Source organism: Pristiophorus japonicus, chromosome 20 (genome assembly GCF_044704955.1).
Source record: "Pristiophorus japonicus isolate sPriJap1 chromosome 20, sPriJap1.hap1, whole genome shotgun sequence".
Lineage (NCBI taxonomy): Eukaryota > Metazoa > Chordata > Chondrichthyes > Pristiophoridae > Pristiophorus > Pristiophorus japonicus.
The window spans coordinates 5,207,072-5,224,593 of NC_091996.1; the positions used below are offsets into that span (position 1 = coordinate 5,207,072).

The following is a 17,522-nucleotide window of genomic DNA, read 5'->3' on the forward strand; positions in this document are numbered from 1 at the left end:
AGGTGTATAAAATTATGAGGGGCCGAGATAGAGTGGATAGACAGATTTTTGAGCGATAAGGGAAAAAGGGTTGTGGGGAGCGGGCAGGGAAGTGGAGCTGAGTCCATGATCAGATCAGCCATGATCTTATTAAATGGCGGAGCAGGCTCGAGGGGCCATGTGGCCTACTCCTGCTCCTATTTCTTATGTTCTTATGTTAGGCCACAGCTAGAGTACTGCGTGCAGTTCTGGTCACCACATTACAGGAAAGATATGATTGCACTAGAGAGGGTACAGAGGAGATTTACGAGGATGTTGCCTGGACCGGAGAATTTTAGCTATGAGGAAAGATTGGATAGGATGTTTTGTTTTCCTTGGAACAGAGGAGGCTGTGGGGAGACCTTATTGAGGTGTATACAATTATGAGGGGCCTAGATAAAGTGGATAGGAAGGACCTATTTCTCTTAGCAGAAGGGTCATCAACCAAGAGGCATAGCTTTAAAGTAAATGGTAGGAGGTTTAGAGGGGACTTCAGGGGAATTTTTTTCACCCAGAGGGTGCTGGGGGTCTGGAACTCACTGCCTGAAAGGGTGGTAGAGGCAGAAACCCTCACCACATTTGAAAAGTACTTGGATGTGCACTTGAAGTGCTGTAACCTACAGGGCTACGGACCGAGAGCTGGAAAGTGGGATTAGGCTGGGTAGCTCTTTGTCGGACGGCGCGGACATGATGGGCCGAATGGCCTCCTTCCGTGCTGTAAATTTCATATAATCCTATAGCCACCAACACTGGCATGGCTCCTTACAGCACTGACAGTGTGTTAGAAATCAGGGGTGTACAACATGTATATGGCTATGCGATTAAAACTGGCGCGAAGAATGCTGTGTTTAAATTGTTGTTAGAGTTGGAGCCGAAGTGTCTCCTCAGACTAATATTAGATGATTAGGGCCAAAGACCGCCCTAAGTGGAGGAAGTGTATCTGGGAGGGCGCTGAGCACCTCGAGTCTCATCGCCCTCTGGGTCCTCAACTAGAGCATGCAGAAATCAAGCGCAGGCAGCGGAAAGAGCGTGCGGCAAACCTGCCCCACCCACCCTTCCCCTCAACGACTATCTGTCCCACCTGTGACTGAGACTGTGGTTCTCGTATTGAACTGTTCAGCCACCTAAGAACTCATTTTAAGAATGGAAGCAAGTCTTCCTCGATTCCGAGGGACTGCCTATGATGATGATATGGTGATTAGATGATTAGAAATGCTAATGTTTTGGTACCCTGCTGAGATGTTATAGCCACCATCTGTGGTTTCCAAGTTAAGACCAACTTTGTTTATGTATCTTTAAGACAATTTGCTATAGAAAGACATAGAATAGATGGAAGTTTTAGGAGTTGTTACATCGTAAAAGAGATAACGGCTCTGAAGTGAGCAGTTTTCTGGTTTGAGCTTCAGGATTGTACCCGAGAGAATAAGGACAAGAGAGATAAAATGATTTCCACAGGAAGAAACCCTGGGAAAGTATAAACAAAGAAAGACATGTGGCCAAAATCTTTAAGGCCGGCTTTGATTCAGAATCAAAACAAAGAACTGGATAGCAAGTTTTTAGGGAAACCCCAATAGGTCAAAAGGTCTTGTCAATATTCCTTTCCAGGCCCATCCCTAAAAAGAGAATAAAAAGGTCTATTCGGTGCAAATGGTGTGAGGAGAGAGCGAGGCAGAAGCTGGGCTGGTCAAACGCTCTTTGAGCGATCCCATGCTTTACCAGAGGAAGCTCTACACGAAGCGAAAGAGACTGCAAGCAAGAGAACTGCTCACGTACGCCAGCTGTTTGTCCAATCGGATCGGTATCAGCTACTTTTCATGGACGTATGTTTTTGCTGTATAACTAACGTGTTATATTCCGTCTCAAACACTGATTGATTAAACACAATATACCCACCAGATTGGTTTACAGTTGATCCTGATTATTAAAGTGACCAGAGATAGCCTTAACATGGCTATTTCCAACAAAATGGCACAGCTTCTTATAGCACTGACGGCAGTGCTGCACAACACTGCCAGTTTTCTGGCCATCGACATCTCAAGCATGGGCTTGAAATCCAGTCACTGCCCACATCCAGTGGTAGAAATCACAACTCTTTGCGCCAACGTCACTGCATCGCTTGAAATCGAATCATTTCCAATTTTCTCCAGTGAATGGAACCAAAAACTCCAGCGGTACAGGGGCAGGTTAATGGCCGGAACGTGGACAAATCCAGTCTTGCACCCCGCCCATCGGACATCAAATGACGACTGGCATTTGTACATTTAGAGGCTTACGGGAATTTACAAGGCTGCCAGGTTCAATTACGTGTTTCTGCAAGATTGCCGAATCAAGCTCGAAATGGTTTAAAAGGAACGCAAGACAAAGAAAGGCGGCGTGATGACACATAGCATCACGTGCCAGAGAGTGATCGGGCACCGGTTTGCAATCGCAGTTTCCCTGCACAGAGTTCAATGTGCCAACTCTGCTACTGAGGGGGGGGCAGGGAGAGGGACTGCGGAGGTCGGGGAGTCAGATAGGAGAATCCTGGCTGATGTTCTCCCCTCCCTGTCCCAGGAGTTCAGAAGCTGCTGCCACTCCAGCCAAAAGCTAATCCTCCGGGAAGTGAATCCCGGAACTCCCTGGTCCGCACAGCTCATTAACACAGCCCTCCCACAATGAACGGTGGCCATCTTAAATACGTCACTTAACACATCAGAGTCAGCAAAGGCCCATCAGCCCATCAAAACTATTCAATCCTGCAATCACCTTTGGGGTATAACAGCTTAGTGTTTATGTTTCTGGACCAATCATCCAGGAGCCTGGATTAATAATCCAGAGAATACGAGTTCAAATTTCACTGTGGCAGGTTGAGAATTAAAAAGAAATGTATCGAATGAAATTGATCGCTGCGATTTGTGAACAACTCCATTATTGTTGGATCATGTGACTACCAGGATGGTAGGAGGAGTGTTATTAGAATGATATCAGGGGCTTCTGTTATGTGGAGAGACTAGAGAAGGTGGTTTTATGAGTGTTGAAAACCTTAAGGGAATTTGATATAAGAACATAAGAATTAGGAGCAGGAGTAGGCCATTCACCCCCTTGAGCCTGCTCTACCATTCAGTAAGATCTTGGCTGATCTTCTACCTCAATCCCATTTTCCTGCACTCTCTCCATATCCCTTGATTCCCCGAATATTCAAAATTTCTGTCTTGAATATACTCAACAACTGAGCATCCAAAGCCCTCTGGGGTAGAGAATTCCAGAAATTCACCACCCTCTGAGTGAAGAAATTTCTCATCTGAGTCCTAAATGACCGACCCCTTATTCTGAGACTGAAACCCCTGGTCCTCGACTCCCCAGCCAGGGGGAAACATTCTTCCTGCATCTACCCTGTCGAGCCCTGTAAGAATGTTGTATGTTTCAATGAGATCACCTCTCATTCTTCTAAACTCTAGAGAATATACTACAACAACTTGTATTTAAAATAGCACCTTTAACGTAGTAAAACGTCCCAAGGTGCTTCGCAAGAGTGTTGAGAGTCAAAAAATTGAGACCGAGCCACATATGAAATGAGGGCAGATGACCAAAAGCTTGGTCAGGTCTACTCAATCTCTCCTCATAGGACAATCCCCCCATCCCAGGAATAAGTCTGGTGAACCTTTGTTGCACTCCCTCTATGGCAAGTATATCCTTCCTTAGGTAAGGAGTCCCAAAATGTACACAATACTCCAGGTGTGGTCTCACCAGGGCCCTATATAATTGCAGTAAGACATCTTTACTCTTATACTCAAATCCATCCAACATACCATTTGCTTTCTTAATTGCTTGCTGTACCTGCATGTTAACTTTCAGTGATTTGTGTACAAGGACAGACAGGTCCCTCTGATGCCAACATTTCCCAGTCTCCCATCATTTAAAAAATACTCTGCTGTTCTATTTTTCCTACCAAAGTGGATAACTTCACATTTCTCCACATTATATTCCATTTGTCATGTTCTTGCCCACTCACTTAGCCTGTCTATATCCCCATTGAAGTCTCTTTGCATCCTCCTCACAACTTACATTCCCACCTAGCTTTGTATCCTCAGCAAACTTGGATATATTACATTTGGTCCCCTCATCCCAATCATGGATATAGATTGTGAATAGCTGGGGCCCAAGCACTGATCCTTGCGGTCCCCCACTAGTTACAGCCTGTCAACCAGAAAATGACCCGTTTATTCCTACTCTCTGTTTTCTGTCCATTAAAACAATCCTCAATCCGTGCTGGTATATTACCCCCAATCCCATGAGCCCAAATTTAGTTTAATAACCTCTTGTGTGGCACTTTATCAAATGCCTTCTGAAAATCCAAATACACCACATCCACTGGTTCTCCCTTATCTATTCTGCGAGCTACAACATCAGATTTGTCAAACATGATTTCCCTTTCATAAATCTGTGTTGACTCTGCCCAATCCTATTTTTAATTTCTAAGTGCCCTGTTACCATATTCTTAATAATAGATTCTAGCATTTTTCCTACGATTGATGTCAGGCTAACTGGTCTCTAGTTCCCCACTTTCTCTCTTCCTCCTTTCTTAAATAGCGGGGTTACATTGGCTACCTTCCAATCTGCGGGAACTGGTCTAGAATTTATGGAATTTTGGAAGATGCATCTACTATCTCTATAGCCACTTCTTTCAAAACCCTAGGGTTTAGGCCATCAGGTCCAGGGGATTTATTGGCTTTCAATCCCATTAATTTCTCCAGTACAGGTGCAGCGTCCAAAATCAGGAGTTCCGGAATCCAGACCGATTAGCGGCAGGGTCGTCCAGAATCCGTAAAATGTTCCGGAATCCGGACCCTGCCAACCTCGAGGTGCCACAGCCGCCAGACCTCGGGCCTCGCCACACCACCCCTCACCTCGCCCCCGCTGCCCGACCGACCTCGGGGCCTCCTCGCCGGCCCGAACACCACCTCCGCGACGGGGCCAACCGACCAGCTTCTCTTTGGCAGGGGCCTGCCCGAACAACTCCACGGGCGGCAGGGCCCCGCCCGACGACCTCATCGCCTGGCGACCCGAACAGCTCCTCCGAGAGTAGTACCCCCCCACTTTCTGACGCTGCGAAATCCGGAAATACCCGAACCTGGGGCTCGGGTGTTTCCAGATTCATGACGTTAGAAAGACGTTGCAAAATCCGGCAAGACCCAAAATCCGGAACGGCCTCGGTCCCGAGTTCGGAATGCTGCACCTGTATTATTTTTTTTACTAATACTAATGTCTTTCAGTTCCTCATTCTCACTAGACTCTTGGTCCTCCTCTATTCCCGGGAGGTTTTTTGTGTCTTCTTCCGTGAAGACAGACACAAAGTATTTATTTAATTTCTCTGCCATTTCTTTATTTCCCATGATAATTTCTCCTGTCTCAGCCTGTAAGGGACCCACATTTGCTTTTGCTAATCTTTTCCTTTTTACATACCTATAGAAGCTTTTACAGTGTGCTTTTATGTCTTTCGCTAGTTTACTCATATTCCATTTTCCCTTTCTTTATCAATTTCTTGGTCCTCCTTTGCTGAATTCTAAAATCCTCCCAATCCTCAGGCTTACTGCTCTTTTTGGCAACATTATCGGCCCAAGTTTCCACACGATAAAAAACGGGCGCCCCTCCGAACTGGGCGCCCGTTTTTCGCGCCTAAAAAAAATTCGCGATTCTGCAGAGCCCTGCAACTCCTTGTCTGCCTGGCGCGGCGCCCAGGGGGGCGGAGCCTACACTCGCGGCGATTTTGTAAGTGGGAGGGGGCGGGCACTATTTAAATGAGTTTTTTTTCCTGCTGGCAACGCTGCGCGTGCGCGTTGGAGCGTTCGCCCACGCGCAGTGTGAAGGAAACATTGGCACTCGGCCATTTTTGTAGTTCTTTGTAGCTGTTTAATTTTTGAACATTTTTTAAATAAAAGCACATTGCCCTCAGCACATCAGCACTGAGAAGGCTGCAGGAAGCCTCAGAAAGTTGAGGCAGCTGTTTCCCGACGACCTCCCACTTTTGCCGTCGGGAAATGGCTCCTCAATTTCTGAGGCTTCCTGCAGCCTTCTGTCTCCCTCCCTCCCTCCCGCCGTCTGGAATGGCTTCCTCCCCCCCCACCCAGCGTTCGGGAACGGCTGCCTCGTTTTGTGAGGCTTCCTGCACCATTCTCCCTGGCTGAAGCACTTTCACACAGGTAGGAAGATGGTTTATTTAATCTTTTCTTTGCTTATAAATGTTTATTCAGGTTGGATTTATTTGTATAATATTTGTAGAAGTATAAATAAGGATTTATTGTAGAATTTAATGACTTCCCTCCCCCCCACCTCGTTCTGAACGCCTAATTTGTAACCTGCGCCTGATTTTTTAATGTGTAGAACAGGTTTTTTCAGTTCTACAAAAATCTTCACTTGCTCCATTCTAAGTTAGTTTGGAGTACGTTTTCACTGTGGAAACTTTCAAATCAGGCGTCAGTGGCCGGACACGCCCCCTTTTGAAGAAAAAATTCTGTGCCAAAGTGGAACTGTTCTACCTGACTTGAACTGCAGAAACAAAAATGTGGAGAATTGCGATTTCTAAGATAGTCCGTTCTCCACCAGTTGCTCCTAAAAATCAGGTGCAAATCATGTGGAAACTTGGACCCAATAAGCCTCTTCCTTTGATCAATACTATCTTTAACTTCTCTTGTTAGCCATGGTTTGACCACTTTTCCTGTGGAGTTTTTCTACCTTAAAAGGAATATATATTTGTTGTAAATTGTGTGTTCATTTTTTAAATGCTAGTGATTGCATGTCTACCGTCATAACTTTTAATGTAGTTTCCCAATCTACCTCAACCAACTCGCCCCCTCATAGCTGCATAGTTTTGTTTAGATTTAAGACCCTAGTTTCGGATTTAACTAAATCACTTTCAAACGTACTATAAAATTCTATCATATTATGGTCACTCTTCCCTAGAGGCCCTTTTACTGCAAGGTTATTAATTAACTCTTTCTCACTGCACCATAGTAGATCTAAAATAACCTCTACCCTAGTTGGTTCCTCAACATACTGATCTAGAAAACTATCTTGTATACATTCCATGAATTCGTCCTCCACAATATTACTGCAAATTTGGTTTGTCCAATCTATATGTAGATTAAAGGCCCCCATGATTACTGTATTACCCTTGTTACATACACCTCTAATTCCCTGATTTATACTCTGCCCTACATTATCACTACTGTTTGGGGGCCTATAAACATCTCCCACCGATGTTTTCTGTCCCTGGCTGTTTCTTAGCTCCACCCAAACTGATTCTTCTACTTGATTTTTGAAGCTACGATCCTTTCCCTGTACTGTCTTTATCCCATCCTTTATTATCAGGGCTACCCCTCCTCCTTTTCCGTTTTGCCTATCTCTTCTAAAAGTTAAGCATCCTGGAATATTTATTTCTCAACCTTGGTCTCCGTAATGGCTATTAGATCAAAGCTATTAATTTCTATCTGCGCTATTAATTCATCTATTCAGATATAGTGCCTTTAGCTTTGACTTTCATTCTATTTTTCCCTGATGTCACCTCAGTCATAGGGAGACGGGGAGAAACTGCTTCCACTGGCAGGTGGGTCGGTAACCAGAGGACACAGATTTAAGATAACTGGCAAAAAGACAAGATCTCTTTTTACGCAGTGAGTTATGATGATCTGGAATGCACTGCCTGAAAGCAGATTCAACAATAACTTTCAAAAGGGAATTGGAAAAATACTTCAAAAAGGAGACAAAGCAAGAGAGTGGGACTAATTGGATAACTCTTTCAAAGAGCCGGCACAGGCACGATGGGCCGAATGGCCTCCTTATGTGCTGTATCATTCTATCTCTATACCCCTCAATGCTCCTTCGCAACACCTATTGGTCCCGTTCCAGAAAACTTTGGATCCAAATCTCATTGCAATTCGCCAATAACCCCCTCCCTTCTCGTGAGGTTTACGTAGAGCATTGCATTCAGAGACCATGGGGGGAGGGGGGCGGAGGAGTCGGCACGAGTAGGACCAGCTCCACCCAGAGTAGTGCTGTACTAGCTGCAGGCCAGACGATGTCCAGCAGAGGGAGCTAGTGTGCTAGTGAAAGAGGTAGCAGGAAACGAATGCCTCTTATCGATGTAGCGCAGTGGTCCCCCAGTGCTGCAAAAACACCTCGCGGCAACAGGGGCGCTGCAATTCACACTGTCCCCAGAGTCGTGTGTGGGGGGGGGGGGGGGGGGCGGGAGCATGCAAATGGAAGTGAGGACATCAGTCCTGGTGCTCTAGCCTGCAGCGGCAGTCTAAAGTGGGCAGAAACCCATAGCTCCCTCCGCTTGGGGAAGCCACCTCTGTGGGTGGCTCTCTGGGCCTTTGGAGAGGGCAGAACTGCCAGCGGCAACTTGTATTTCTATAGCGCCTTTAATGTAGTGAGCCACAGAAGAAGAAATAATGGCAGGCTGTCGAAAAGCTTGGTGAAAGAGGTAGGTTTCAAGGACTGTCTTAGAGGAGGAAAGAGAGGCAAGCGAGACGGAGAGGTTTAGGGAGGGAGACCCAGAGCTTGGGGCCCAGGTAGCTGACCGCTGCGGCAGTGCATTAAACGCTAAAAAGGATGCAGCGGCTGTGCTGGTACAGCTCACACTAAGGTAGCGGAGCGAGCTTTTGGCTCAGTGGTAGCATTCCCACCTCCGAGTGAGAAGATACAGGGTTCGAACCCGACTCGAGACAGTCCCAGCAATCTCCGGCTCTGGCTCGACAGTCAGCGGGATACTCGCGTCCAGTGGGCACCCTCCCCCCTCATCATATGGGTTTGTGGAAGCCCTTATAACCATCCCCCCCCCCGTTCTAGGACTAAGCCCCTCCCCCTCATTGGCTGGTTATAAACAACAACATGTATTTATATAGCGCCTTTAACGTAGTAAAACGTCCCGAGGCGCTTCACTGGAGTATTGGGAGATTAGAAAATGACACCAAGCTGCACAAGTCGAAATCAGCGCAGGTGACCAAAAGCTTGGTCGAAGAGGGAGGTTTTAAGGAGCATCTTGGAGGAGGAAAGAGAGACAGGGAGGTCTAGGCAGGGAGTTCCAGAGCTTGGGGCCCAGGCAGCTGAAGGCACGGCCATCAATGGTGGAGCGATTATAATCGGGGAGGCTCAAGAGGGCAGAATTTGAGGAGCGCAGACATCTCGGGGGGGGTTGTGGGGCTGGAGGAGATTACAGAGATAGGGAGGGGCGAGGTCATGGTGGGATTTGAAAATAAGGATGTGAATTTTGACATCGAGGCTTAACCGGAAGCCAATGTAGGTCAGTGAGCACAGGGGTGATGGGTGAGCGGAACCTGGTGTGAGTTAGGACACGGACAGCCGAGTTTTGGAACACCTCTATAGTTTACGTAGGGTAGAATGTGGGAGGCCAGCCAGGCGTGCGTTGGAGTAGTCAAGTGTAGAGGTAACAAAGGCACGGATGAGGGCTTCAGCAGCGGATGAGCTGAGGCAGGGGTGGAGACGGGCGATGTTACGGAGGTGGAAATAGACGGTTTTAGTTATGCTGCGGATATGTGGTCGAAAGCTCATTTCGGGGTCAAATAGAAGACCAAACAGTGTGGTTCAGCCTCAGACAGGAGTTGGGGAGGAGAGGGATGGAGTCGGCGGCTAGGGAACGGAGTTTGTGGCGGGGACCGAAAACAATGGTTTCGGTTTTCACAACACTCAATTGGAGAAAATTTCCGCTCGTCCATAACTGGACGTTGCACGAGCAGTCTGACAATTGGGAGACCACGGAGGGGTCGGGAGAAGTGGCGATGAGGTCGAGCTGGGTGTCATCAGCGTACATTTGGAAACTGACGCTGCGTTTCCAGATGATGCCACCAAGGAGCAACATGTCGATGAGAAATAGGAGGGGGCCAAGGATAGCTGCTTGGGGGACACCAGGGGAAGATGGTTATAGCTACGGACGGAGTGTTCAGGTCATGGGCTCATCAGACTGTCAGTCGGCCCGCGAATCCTTCTACACGAAGGGATGTGCGAGAGGATACGAAAACAACGGCAACACCACCCTGCCAGGCCGTTAGTCGCTCTGCGAATCCTTCCACACTGTCCTCCGAGAGATGAGCACGAAGATACGACAACCAAGGTGACAGGGTACACTAGTACTGTAATCTTACTTTGTTGCATCGTTGAAAACTGATAGAATTTCAAATGCAATTATTGATTATTTTTAATAGCATGAAATTGCCTCACCTGTAGCAGCCTCATGTTTATTGTGAAGTCTCCAGCAAGCAACTGATCCCGAATCAAACTACAAGAAAAATAGACACCAGCCATTAACGTGCAATAATCACTTAAAAAAAATTGCCCTCCGCATTCTTAATGACAGTCAATGTCCAAAATTATTAAAATGTACCCAAATTTATTTACCACTGGTTTTATTGGTTGAATCCCAACCTCCACGTTCTCAAAACAAACTAAATTACAACAAGTGAGATGTTAATGTAGGAAAGTTTGAACTGTGCAAACATGGATTCTTAAGGTGGGGTGTTGCATTTTATCAAGGAGGCTTTGCAGGTGTCCTTGAAACATTTCCTCTTGCTGTGTAGGAGTTCTGTGTAGGAGTTCTGAGTAGAGTGCTTGCTTTGGGAGTCTTGTGTCAGGCATGCGAACAATGTGGCCCGTCAATGGAGCTGGTCAGTGCTTTGATGCTGGGGATGTTGGCCTGGTCAAGGACGCTAATGTTGGTGCGTCTGTCCTCCCAGGTAATTTGCAGGATCTTGCGGAGACATCGTTGGTGGTATTTCTCTGGCAATTTGAGGTATCTACTGTATATGATCCACATCTCTGAGCCAACAGGAGAGCGGGCATCACTACAGCCCTGTAGACCATGAGCTTGGTGCCAGATTTGAGGGCCTAGTCTTCGAACACTCTCTTCCTCAGGCGGCTGAAGATGGCGCTGGTGCACTGGAGGCGGTGTTGAACCTCATCGTTGATGTCTGCCCTTGCTGATAATAGTCTCCCAAGGTATGGAAAGTGGTCCACGTTGTCCAGGGCCACACCGTGGATCTTGATGACTGGGGGGGGCAGTGCTGTGTGACGGGGTCAGGTTGGTGGAGGACCTTTGTCTTACGGATGTTTAGTGTAAGGCCCATGCTTTCATACGCCTCGGTGAAGATGTTGACGATGATTTGGAGTTCAGTCTCTGAATGTGCGCAGATGCAAGCGTCGTCCGCGTACTGTAGCTCAACGAAAGAGGAGATGGGACGGTCTTGAATCTGGCCTGGAGACGACGAAGGTTGAACAGGTTCCCACTGTTTCTGTAGTTTAGTTCCACTTCAGTGGGGAACTTGTTGAGAGTGAGGTGGAGCATTGGAGCGAGGAAGATCGAGAAGAGAGGTGGTGCGATGACACAGCCCTGCTGGACCCCGGCCCGGACATGGATTGGGTCTGTGGTGGATCCGTTTGTCAGGATCACGGCCTGCATGCTGTAGTGGCGGCAACGCCTGGGACAGTACAGGAAGGATGTGATTGCACTCGAGAGGGTACAGAGGAGATTTACAAGGATGTTGCCTGGACTGGAGAATTTTAGCTATGAGGAAAGATTAGATAGGCTGGGGTTAAGAACATAAGAATTAGTAGCAGGAGTAGGCCATTTGGCCCCTCGATCCTGCTCCGCCATTTAATAAGATCATGGCTGATCTGATCATGGACTCAGCTCCACTTCCCTGCCCGCTCCCCATAACCCTTTATTCTCTTATTGCTCAAAAATCTGTCTATCTCCACCTTAAATATATTCAATAACCTCCACAGCTCTCTGAGGCAGAGAATTCCACAGATTTACAACCCTCAGAAGAAATTCCTCCTCATCTCAGTTTTAAATGGGCAGTCCCTTATTCTGAGACTATGTCTCCTAGTTTTAGTTTCCCCTATGAGTGGAAATATCCTCTCTGCATCCATCTTGTTGAGCCCCCTCATTAGCTTATATGTTTTGATATTACCTCTCATTCTTCTGAACTCCAATGAGTATAGGCCCAACCTACTCAACCTATCCTCATAAGTCAACTCCCTCATCTCCAGAATCAACCGAGTGAACCTTCTTTGAACAGCCTCCAATGCAAGTATATCCTTCTTTAACTACGGAGACCAAAACTGTATGCAGTACTCCAGGTGTGGCCTCACCAATACCCTGTACAGTTGTAGTAGGACTTCTCTGCTTTTATACCCCATCCTCCTTGCAATAAAGGCCAACATTCCATTTCCCTTCCTGATTACTTGCTGTACCTGCATACTAACTTTTTGTGTTTCATGCACAAGGACCCCCAGGTCCCTCTGTACTGCAGCACTTGTAATTTTTCTCCATTTAAATTATAATTTGCTTTTCTATTTTTTATGCCAAAGTGGATAACCTCACATTTTCCCACATTATACTCCATCTGCCAAATTTTTGCCCACTCACTTAGCCTGTCTATATCCCTTTGCAGATTTTTTGTGTCCTCCTCACAATTTGCTTTCCCATCCATCTTTGTATCAACAGCAAACTTGGCTACATTACACTCGGTCCCTTCATCCAAGTCATTAATATAGATTGTAAATAGTTGAGGACCCAGCGCCTGTGGTTTAGTCTATGCAGCAATCTGTTTGATAACCCTAGGCTCAGAAAATGCCCAACAAGGTTTGTCAGCAAGAATCAGACAATGTAAACATAAGAATTAGGAGCAGGAGTAGGCCATTCGGCCTTTCTAGCCTGCTCCGCCTTTCAATAAGATCATGGCTGATCTTCTACCTCAACTCCACTTTCCTGCACTGTCCCCTTATCCCTTGATTCCCTTAAAATCCAAAAATCTATCGGTCTCTGTCTTGAATATGCTCAATGACCCAGCCTCCACAGTCCTCTGGGGTAGAGAATTCCAAAGATTCATCACCCTCATCTCAGACCTAAATGGCCAACACCTTATTCCTCTGGCTGAGAAGTCTAGAACCAGGGGTCACAGTCTCAGAATACGGGGTCAGCCATTTAGGACTGAGATGAGGAGAAACTTCTTCACTCAGAGGGTGATGAATCTTTGGAATTCTCTACCCCAGGGGGCTGTGGAGGCTCAGTCTTTGAGTATATTCAAGACTGAGAGCGATAGATTTTTGGATATTAAGGGAATCAAGGGATATAGGGACAGCGCAGGATATTGGAGTTGAGGTCGAAGATCAGCCATGATCTTATTGAATGGCAGAGCAGGGGGGGCTGAATGGCCTACACCTGCTCCTAATTCGTATGTTCTTATGTTAAAAGGAAGCATTGCATCTTTCAAATAACACAAGGACTCTCCCTTGCCTTTTCACCAACACTAGACAAGCTGCGAGCTTTGGCTACTTACATCAGCATGGCGCAGCAGACCAGGATGAGGAAATCGAACCTGTCGATGTCGGAAAAGAGGGAATCCCATATTCGGATGACGTCGGGAAGGAGGAATTCCTGGGACAGCAGCAGCGTGAGCCAGCGGAAGGCGAAAAACTGTGGTTTGATGTTCTGCTCTTGCTGAAGCAGAAAATGTACAAACGCCCGTCAATCACAAGGCACCCGGCCAGAATTATTCATATTACATAGCACTTATTACATAGAGCTTACGGCACAGGAACAGGCCATTCGGCCCAATTGGTCTGTGCTGGGGTTTATGCTGCACTCGATCCTCCTCCCAACCTACTTTATCTAGTCCTATCAGCATAACAACTTTTATTGATATGGCGCCTATAACGTAGTCAAACATCCCAAGGTGCTTCACAGCAGTGTGCGACAAAACAAATAAATTTGACACGAGCCACATAAGAAATTACGGCAGATGACCAAAAGCTGGGTCAAAGAGGTAGGTTTTAAGGGATATTAAGGGAATCAAGGGATATGGGGATTAGTGCCCTCTTGAGCATCTCTGATTTTAATCGCCCCACCACTGGCGGCTGTGCCTTCAGCTGCCTGGGCCCCACGCTCTGGAACTCCTTCCCTAAACCGTTCAGCCTCTCGTTCAGGACGCTCCTTGAAACTGAACTCTTTGACCTAGATTTTGGTCATCGGCCCATATATTTCCTCATGTGGCTGTGTCAACTTTTGTTTGAGAATACTCCTGTGAAGTGCCTTGGAATGTTTTACTACGTTAAGCTGAAGGCACGGCCGTCAATGGTGGGGCAAGGGGAGTGGGGGATGCACAAGAGACCAGAATTGGAAGAGCGCAGAGATCTCGGCGGGTTGTAGGGCTGGAGAAGGTTACAGAGATAGGGAGGGATGAGCGAAGCCATGGAGGGATTCGAACATTCGAGTAAGAATTTTAATATAGAAACATAGAAAATAGGTGCAGGAGTAGGCCATTCGGCCCTTCGAGCCTGCACCGCCATTCAATGAGTTCATGGCTGAACATGCAACTTCAGTACCCCATTCCTGCTTTCTCACCATACCTCTTGATCCCCCGAGTAGTAAGGACTTCATCTAACTTCTTTTTGAATATATTTAGTGAATTGGCCTCAACTACTTTCTGTGGTAGAGAATTCCACAGGTTCACCACTCTCTGGGTGAAGAAGTTTCTCCTCATCTCGGTCCTAAATGGCTTACCCCTTATCCTTAGACTGTGACCCCTGGTTCTAGACTTCCCCAACATTGGGAACATTCTTCCTGCATCCAACCTGTCTAACCCCGTCAGAATTTTAAACGTTTCTATGAGATCCCCTCTCATTCTTCTGAACTCCAGTGAATACAAGCCCAGTTGATCCAGTCTTTCTTGATATGTCAGTCCCGCCATCCCGGGAATCAGTCTGGTGAATCTTCGCTGTACTCCCTCAATAGCAAGAATGTCCTTCCTCGAGTTAGGAGACAAAACAGTACACAATACTCCAGGTGTGGCCTCACCAAGGCCCTGTACAACTGTAGCAACACCTCCCTGCCCCTGTGCTCAAATCCCCTCGCTATGAAGGCCAACATGCCATTTGCTTTCTTAACCGCCTGCTTATCGAGTCGTTGGCCGGATTGGGCACCAATGTAGGTCAGTGAGCACAGAAAGAAAGAAAAAACGACTTGCATTTATATAGCGCCTTTCACAACCACCGGACGTCTCAAAGAGCTTTACAGCCAATGAAGTACTTATGGAGTGTAATCACTGTTGTAATGTAGGAAACGTGTGCACAGCAAGCTCCCACAAACAGCAATGTGATAATGACCAGATAATCTATTTTTGTTATGTTGATTGAGGGATAAATATTGGCCAGGACACCGGGGATAACTCCCCTGCTCCTCTTCAAAATAGTGCCGTGGGATCTTTTATGTCCACCTGAGGGGGCAGACGGGGCCTCTGTTTAACGTCTCATCCGAAAGATGGTATCTCCAACAGATGTGACAACGTCCCTATTACCTACTCCCGACCCACTGTCCAGGACTCCAAACACTGCTTTCCAGGTCCAATAGCAATTTACTTGTACTTCTAAATGTTAGAATCTATTATTAAGGACATAGTAATAGGGCACTTAGTAAATAATAATAGGATTGGGCAGAGTTAACACGGATTTATGAAAGGGAAATCATGTTTGACAAATCTGCTATTTTGAGGTTGTGACTAGTAGAATAGATAAGGGGGAACCAGTGGATGTGGTGTATTTGGATTGATGAATACAGGGGTGGTGGGTGAATGGGACTTGCTGCGCTCCCCACTGTTTGGCCTTCTCCCTCCAATACAGCGTTTCTTACCAGTTTGAGGTACAGATCCATGTCTTTCTCCTTCAGCGTGGAGTAAACCTTCTCCATTTTACAAGTGATCCCGCACTGCGAGTCATCCAGGCTCTTGATGAAATTATCCCTGATTTCTGACATCAGGTGCGTGAAGCAGAAAAACGTGTCAGCCTCTGCATGTTCTGGATAATTCAGGGAAAGAAACAAAAATGTAAAATCGGGAGGGAGGGGGGGGCGAGAACGGGAGGGGGGGGCGAGAACGGGAGGGGGGGGCGAGAACGGGAGGGGGGGGGGGCGAGAACGGGAGGGGGGGGCGAGAACGGGAGGGGGGGGGGCGAGAACGGGAGGGGGGGGGCGAGAACGGGAGGGGGGGGGCGAGAACGGGAGGGGGGGGGCGAGAACGGGAGGGGGGGGGCGAGAACGGGAGGGGGGGGGGCGAGAACGGGAGGGGGGGGCGAGAACGGGAGGGGGGGGCGAGAACGGGAGGGGGGGGGCGAGAACGGGAGGGGGGGGGCGAGAACGGGAGGGGGGGGACGAGAACGGGAGGGGGGGGGGCGAGAACGGGAGGGGGGGGGGGCGAGAACGGGAGGGGGGGGGGGCGAGAACGGGAGGGGGGGGGGGCGAGAACGGGAGGGGGGGGGGCGAGAACGGGAGGGGGGGGGGGCGAGAACGGGAGGAGGGGGGGCGAGAACGGGAGGGGGGGGGGCGAGAACGGGAGGGGGGGGGGCGAGAACGGGAGGGGGGGGGGGCGAGAACGGGAGGGGGGGGGGCGAGAACGGGAGGGGGGGGGGCGAGAACGGGAGGGGGGGGGGGCGAGAACGGGAGGGGGGGGCGAGAACGGGAGGGGGGGGCGAGAACGGGAGGGGGGGGCGAGAACGGGAGGGGGGGGCGAGAACGGGAGGGGGGGGCGAGAACGGGAGGGGGGGGCGAGAACGGGAGGGGGGGCGAGAACGGGAGGGGGGGGCGAGAACGGGAGGGGGGGGCGAGAACGGGAGGGGGGGGCGAGAACGGGAGGGGGGGGCGAGAACGGGAGGGGGGGGCGAGAACGGGAGGGGGGGGCGAGAACGGGAGGGGGGGGCGAGAACGGGAGGGGGGGGCGAGAACGGGAGGGGGGGGCGAGAACGGGAGGGGGGGGCGAGAACGGGAGGGGGGGGCGAGAACGGGAGGGGGGGGCGAGAACGGGAGGGGGGGGCGAGAACGGGAGGGGGGGGCGAGAACGGGAGGGGGGGGCGAGAACGGGAGGGGGGGCGAGAACGGGAGGGGGGGGGCGAGAACGGGAGGGGGGGGGCGAGAACGGGAGGGGGGGGGCGAGAACGGGAGGGGGGGGCGAGAACGGGAGGGGGGGGCGAGAACGGGAGGGGGGGGCGAGAACGGGAGGGGGGGGCGAGAACGGGAGGGGGGGGGCGAGAACGGGAGGGGGGGGGCGAGAACGGGAGGGGGGGGGCGAGAACGGGAGGGGGGGGGCGAGAACGGGAGGGGGGGGGCGAGAACGGGAGGGGGGGGGCGAGAACGGGAGGGGGGGGGCGAGAACGGGAGGGGGGGGGCGAGAACGGGAGGGGGGGGGCGAGAACGGGAGGGGGGGGGCGAGAACGGGAGGGGGGGGGCGAGAACGGGAGGGGGGGGGCGAGAACGGGAGGGGGGGGGCGAGAACGGGAGGGGGGGGCGAGAACGGGAGGGGGGGGGCGAGAACGGGAGGGGGGGGGCGAGAACGGGAGGGGGGGGGCGAGAACGGGAGGGGGGGGGCGAGAACGGGAGGGGGGGGGCGAGAACGGGAGGGGGGGGGCGAGAACGGGAGGGGGGGGGCGAGAACGGGAGGGGGGGGGCGAGAACGGGAGGGGGG

At 49.8% G+C, this 17,522-nt stretch overlaps 1 protein-coding gene across 1 annotated transcript in view; it reads right to left on the reverse strand.

The window, feature by feature from the left end:
- The window catches only part of tbc1d13 (TBC1 domain family, member 13), a 58,554-nt gene that overhangs the window by 20,441 nt on the left and 20,591 nt on the right, over positions 1–17,522 (reverse strand). The window contains exons 8-10 of the mRNA XM_070863586.1: positions 15,701–15,864; positions 13,353–13,513; positions 10,234–10,291 (exon numbers count right to left, since the gene is read on the reverse strand). Of these exons, the coding sequence (XP_070719687.1) occupies positions 10,234–10,291; positions 13,353–13,513; positions 15,701–15,864 (383 nt within the window). The remainder of the gene's footprint in view (positions 1–10,233; positions 10,292–13,352; positions 13,514–15,700; positions 15,865–17,522) is intronic.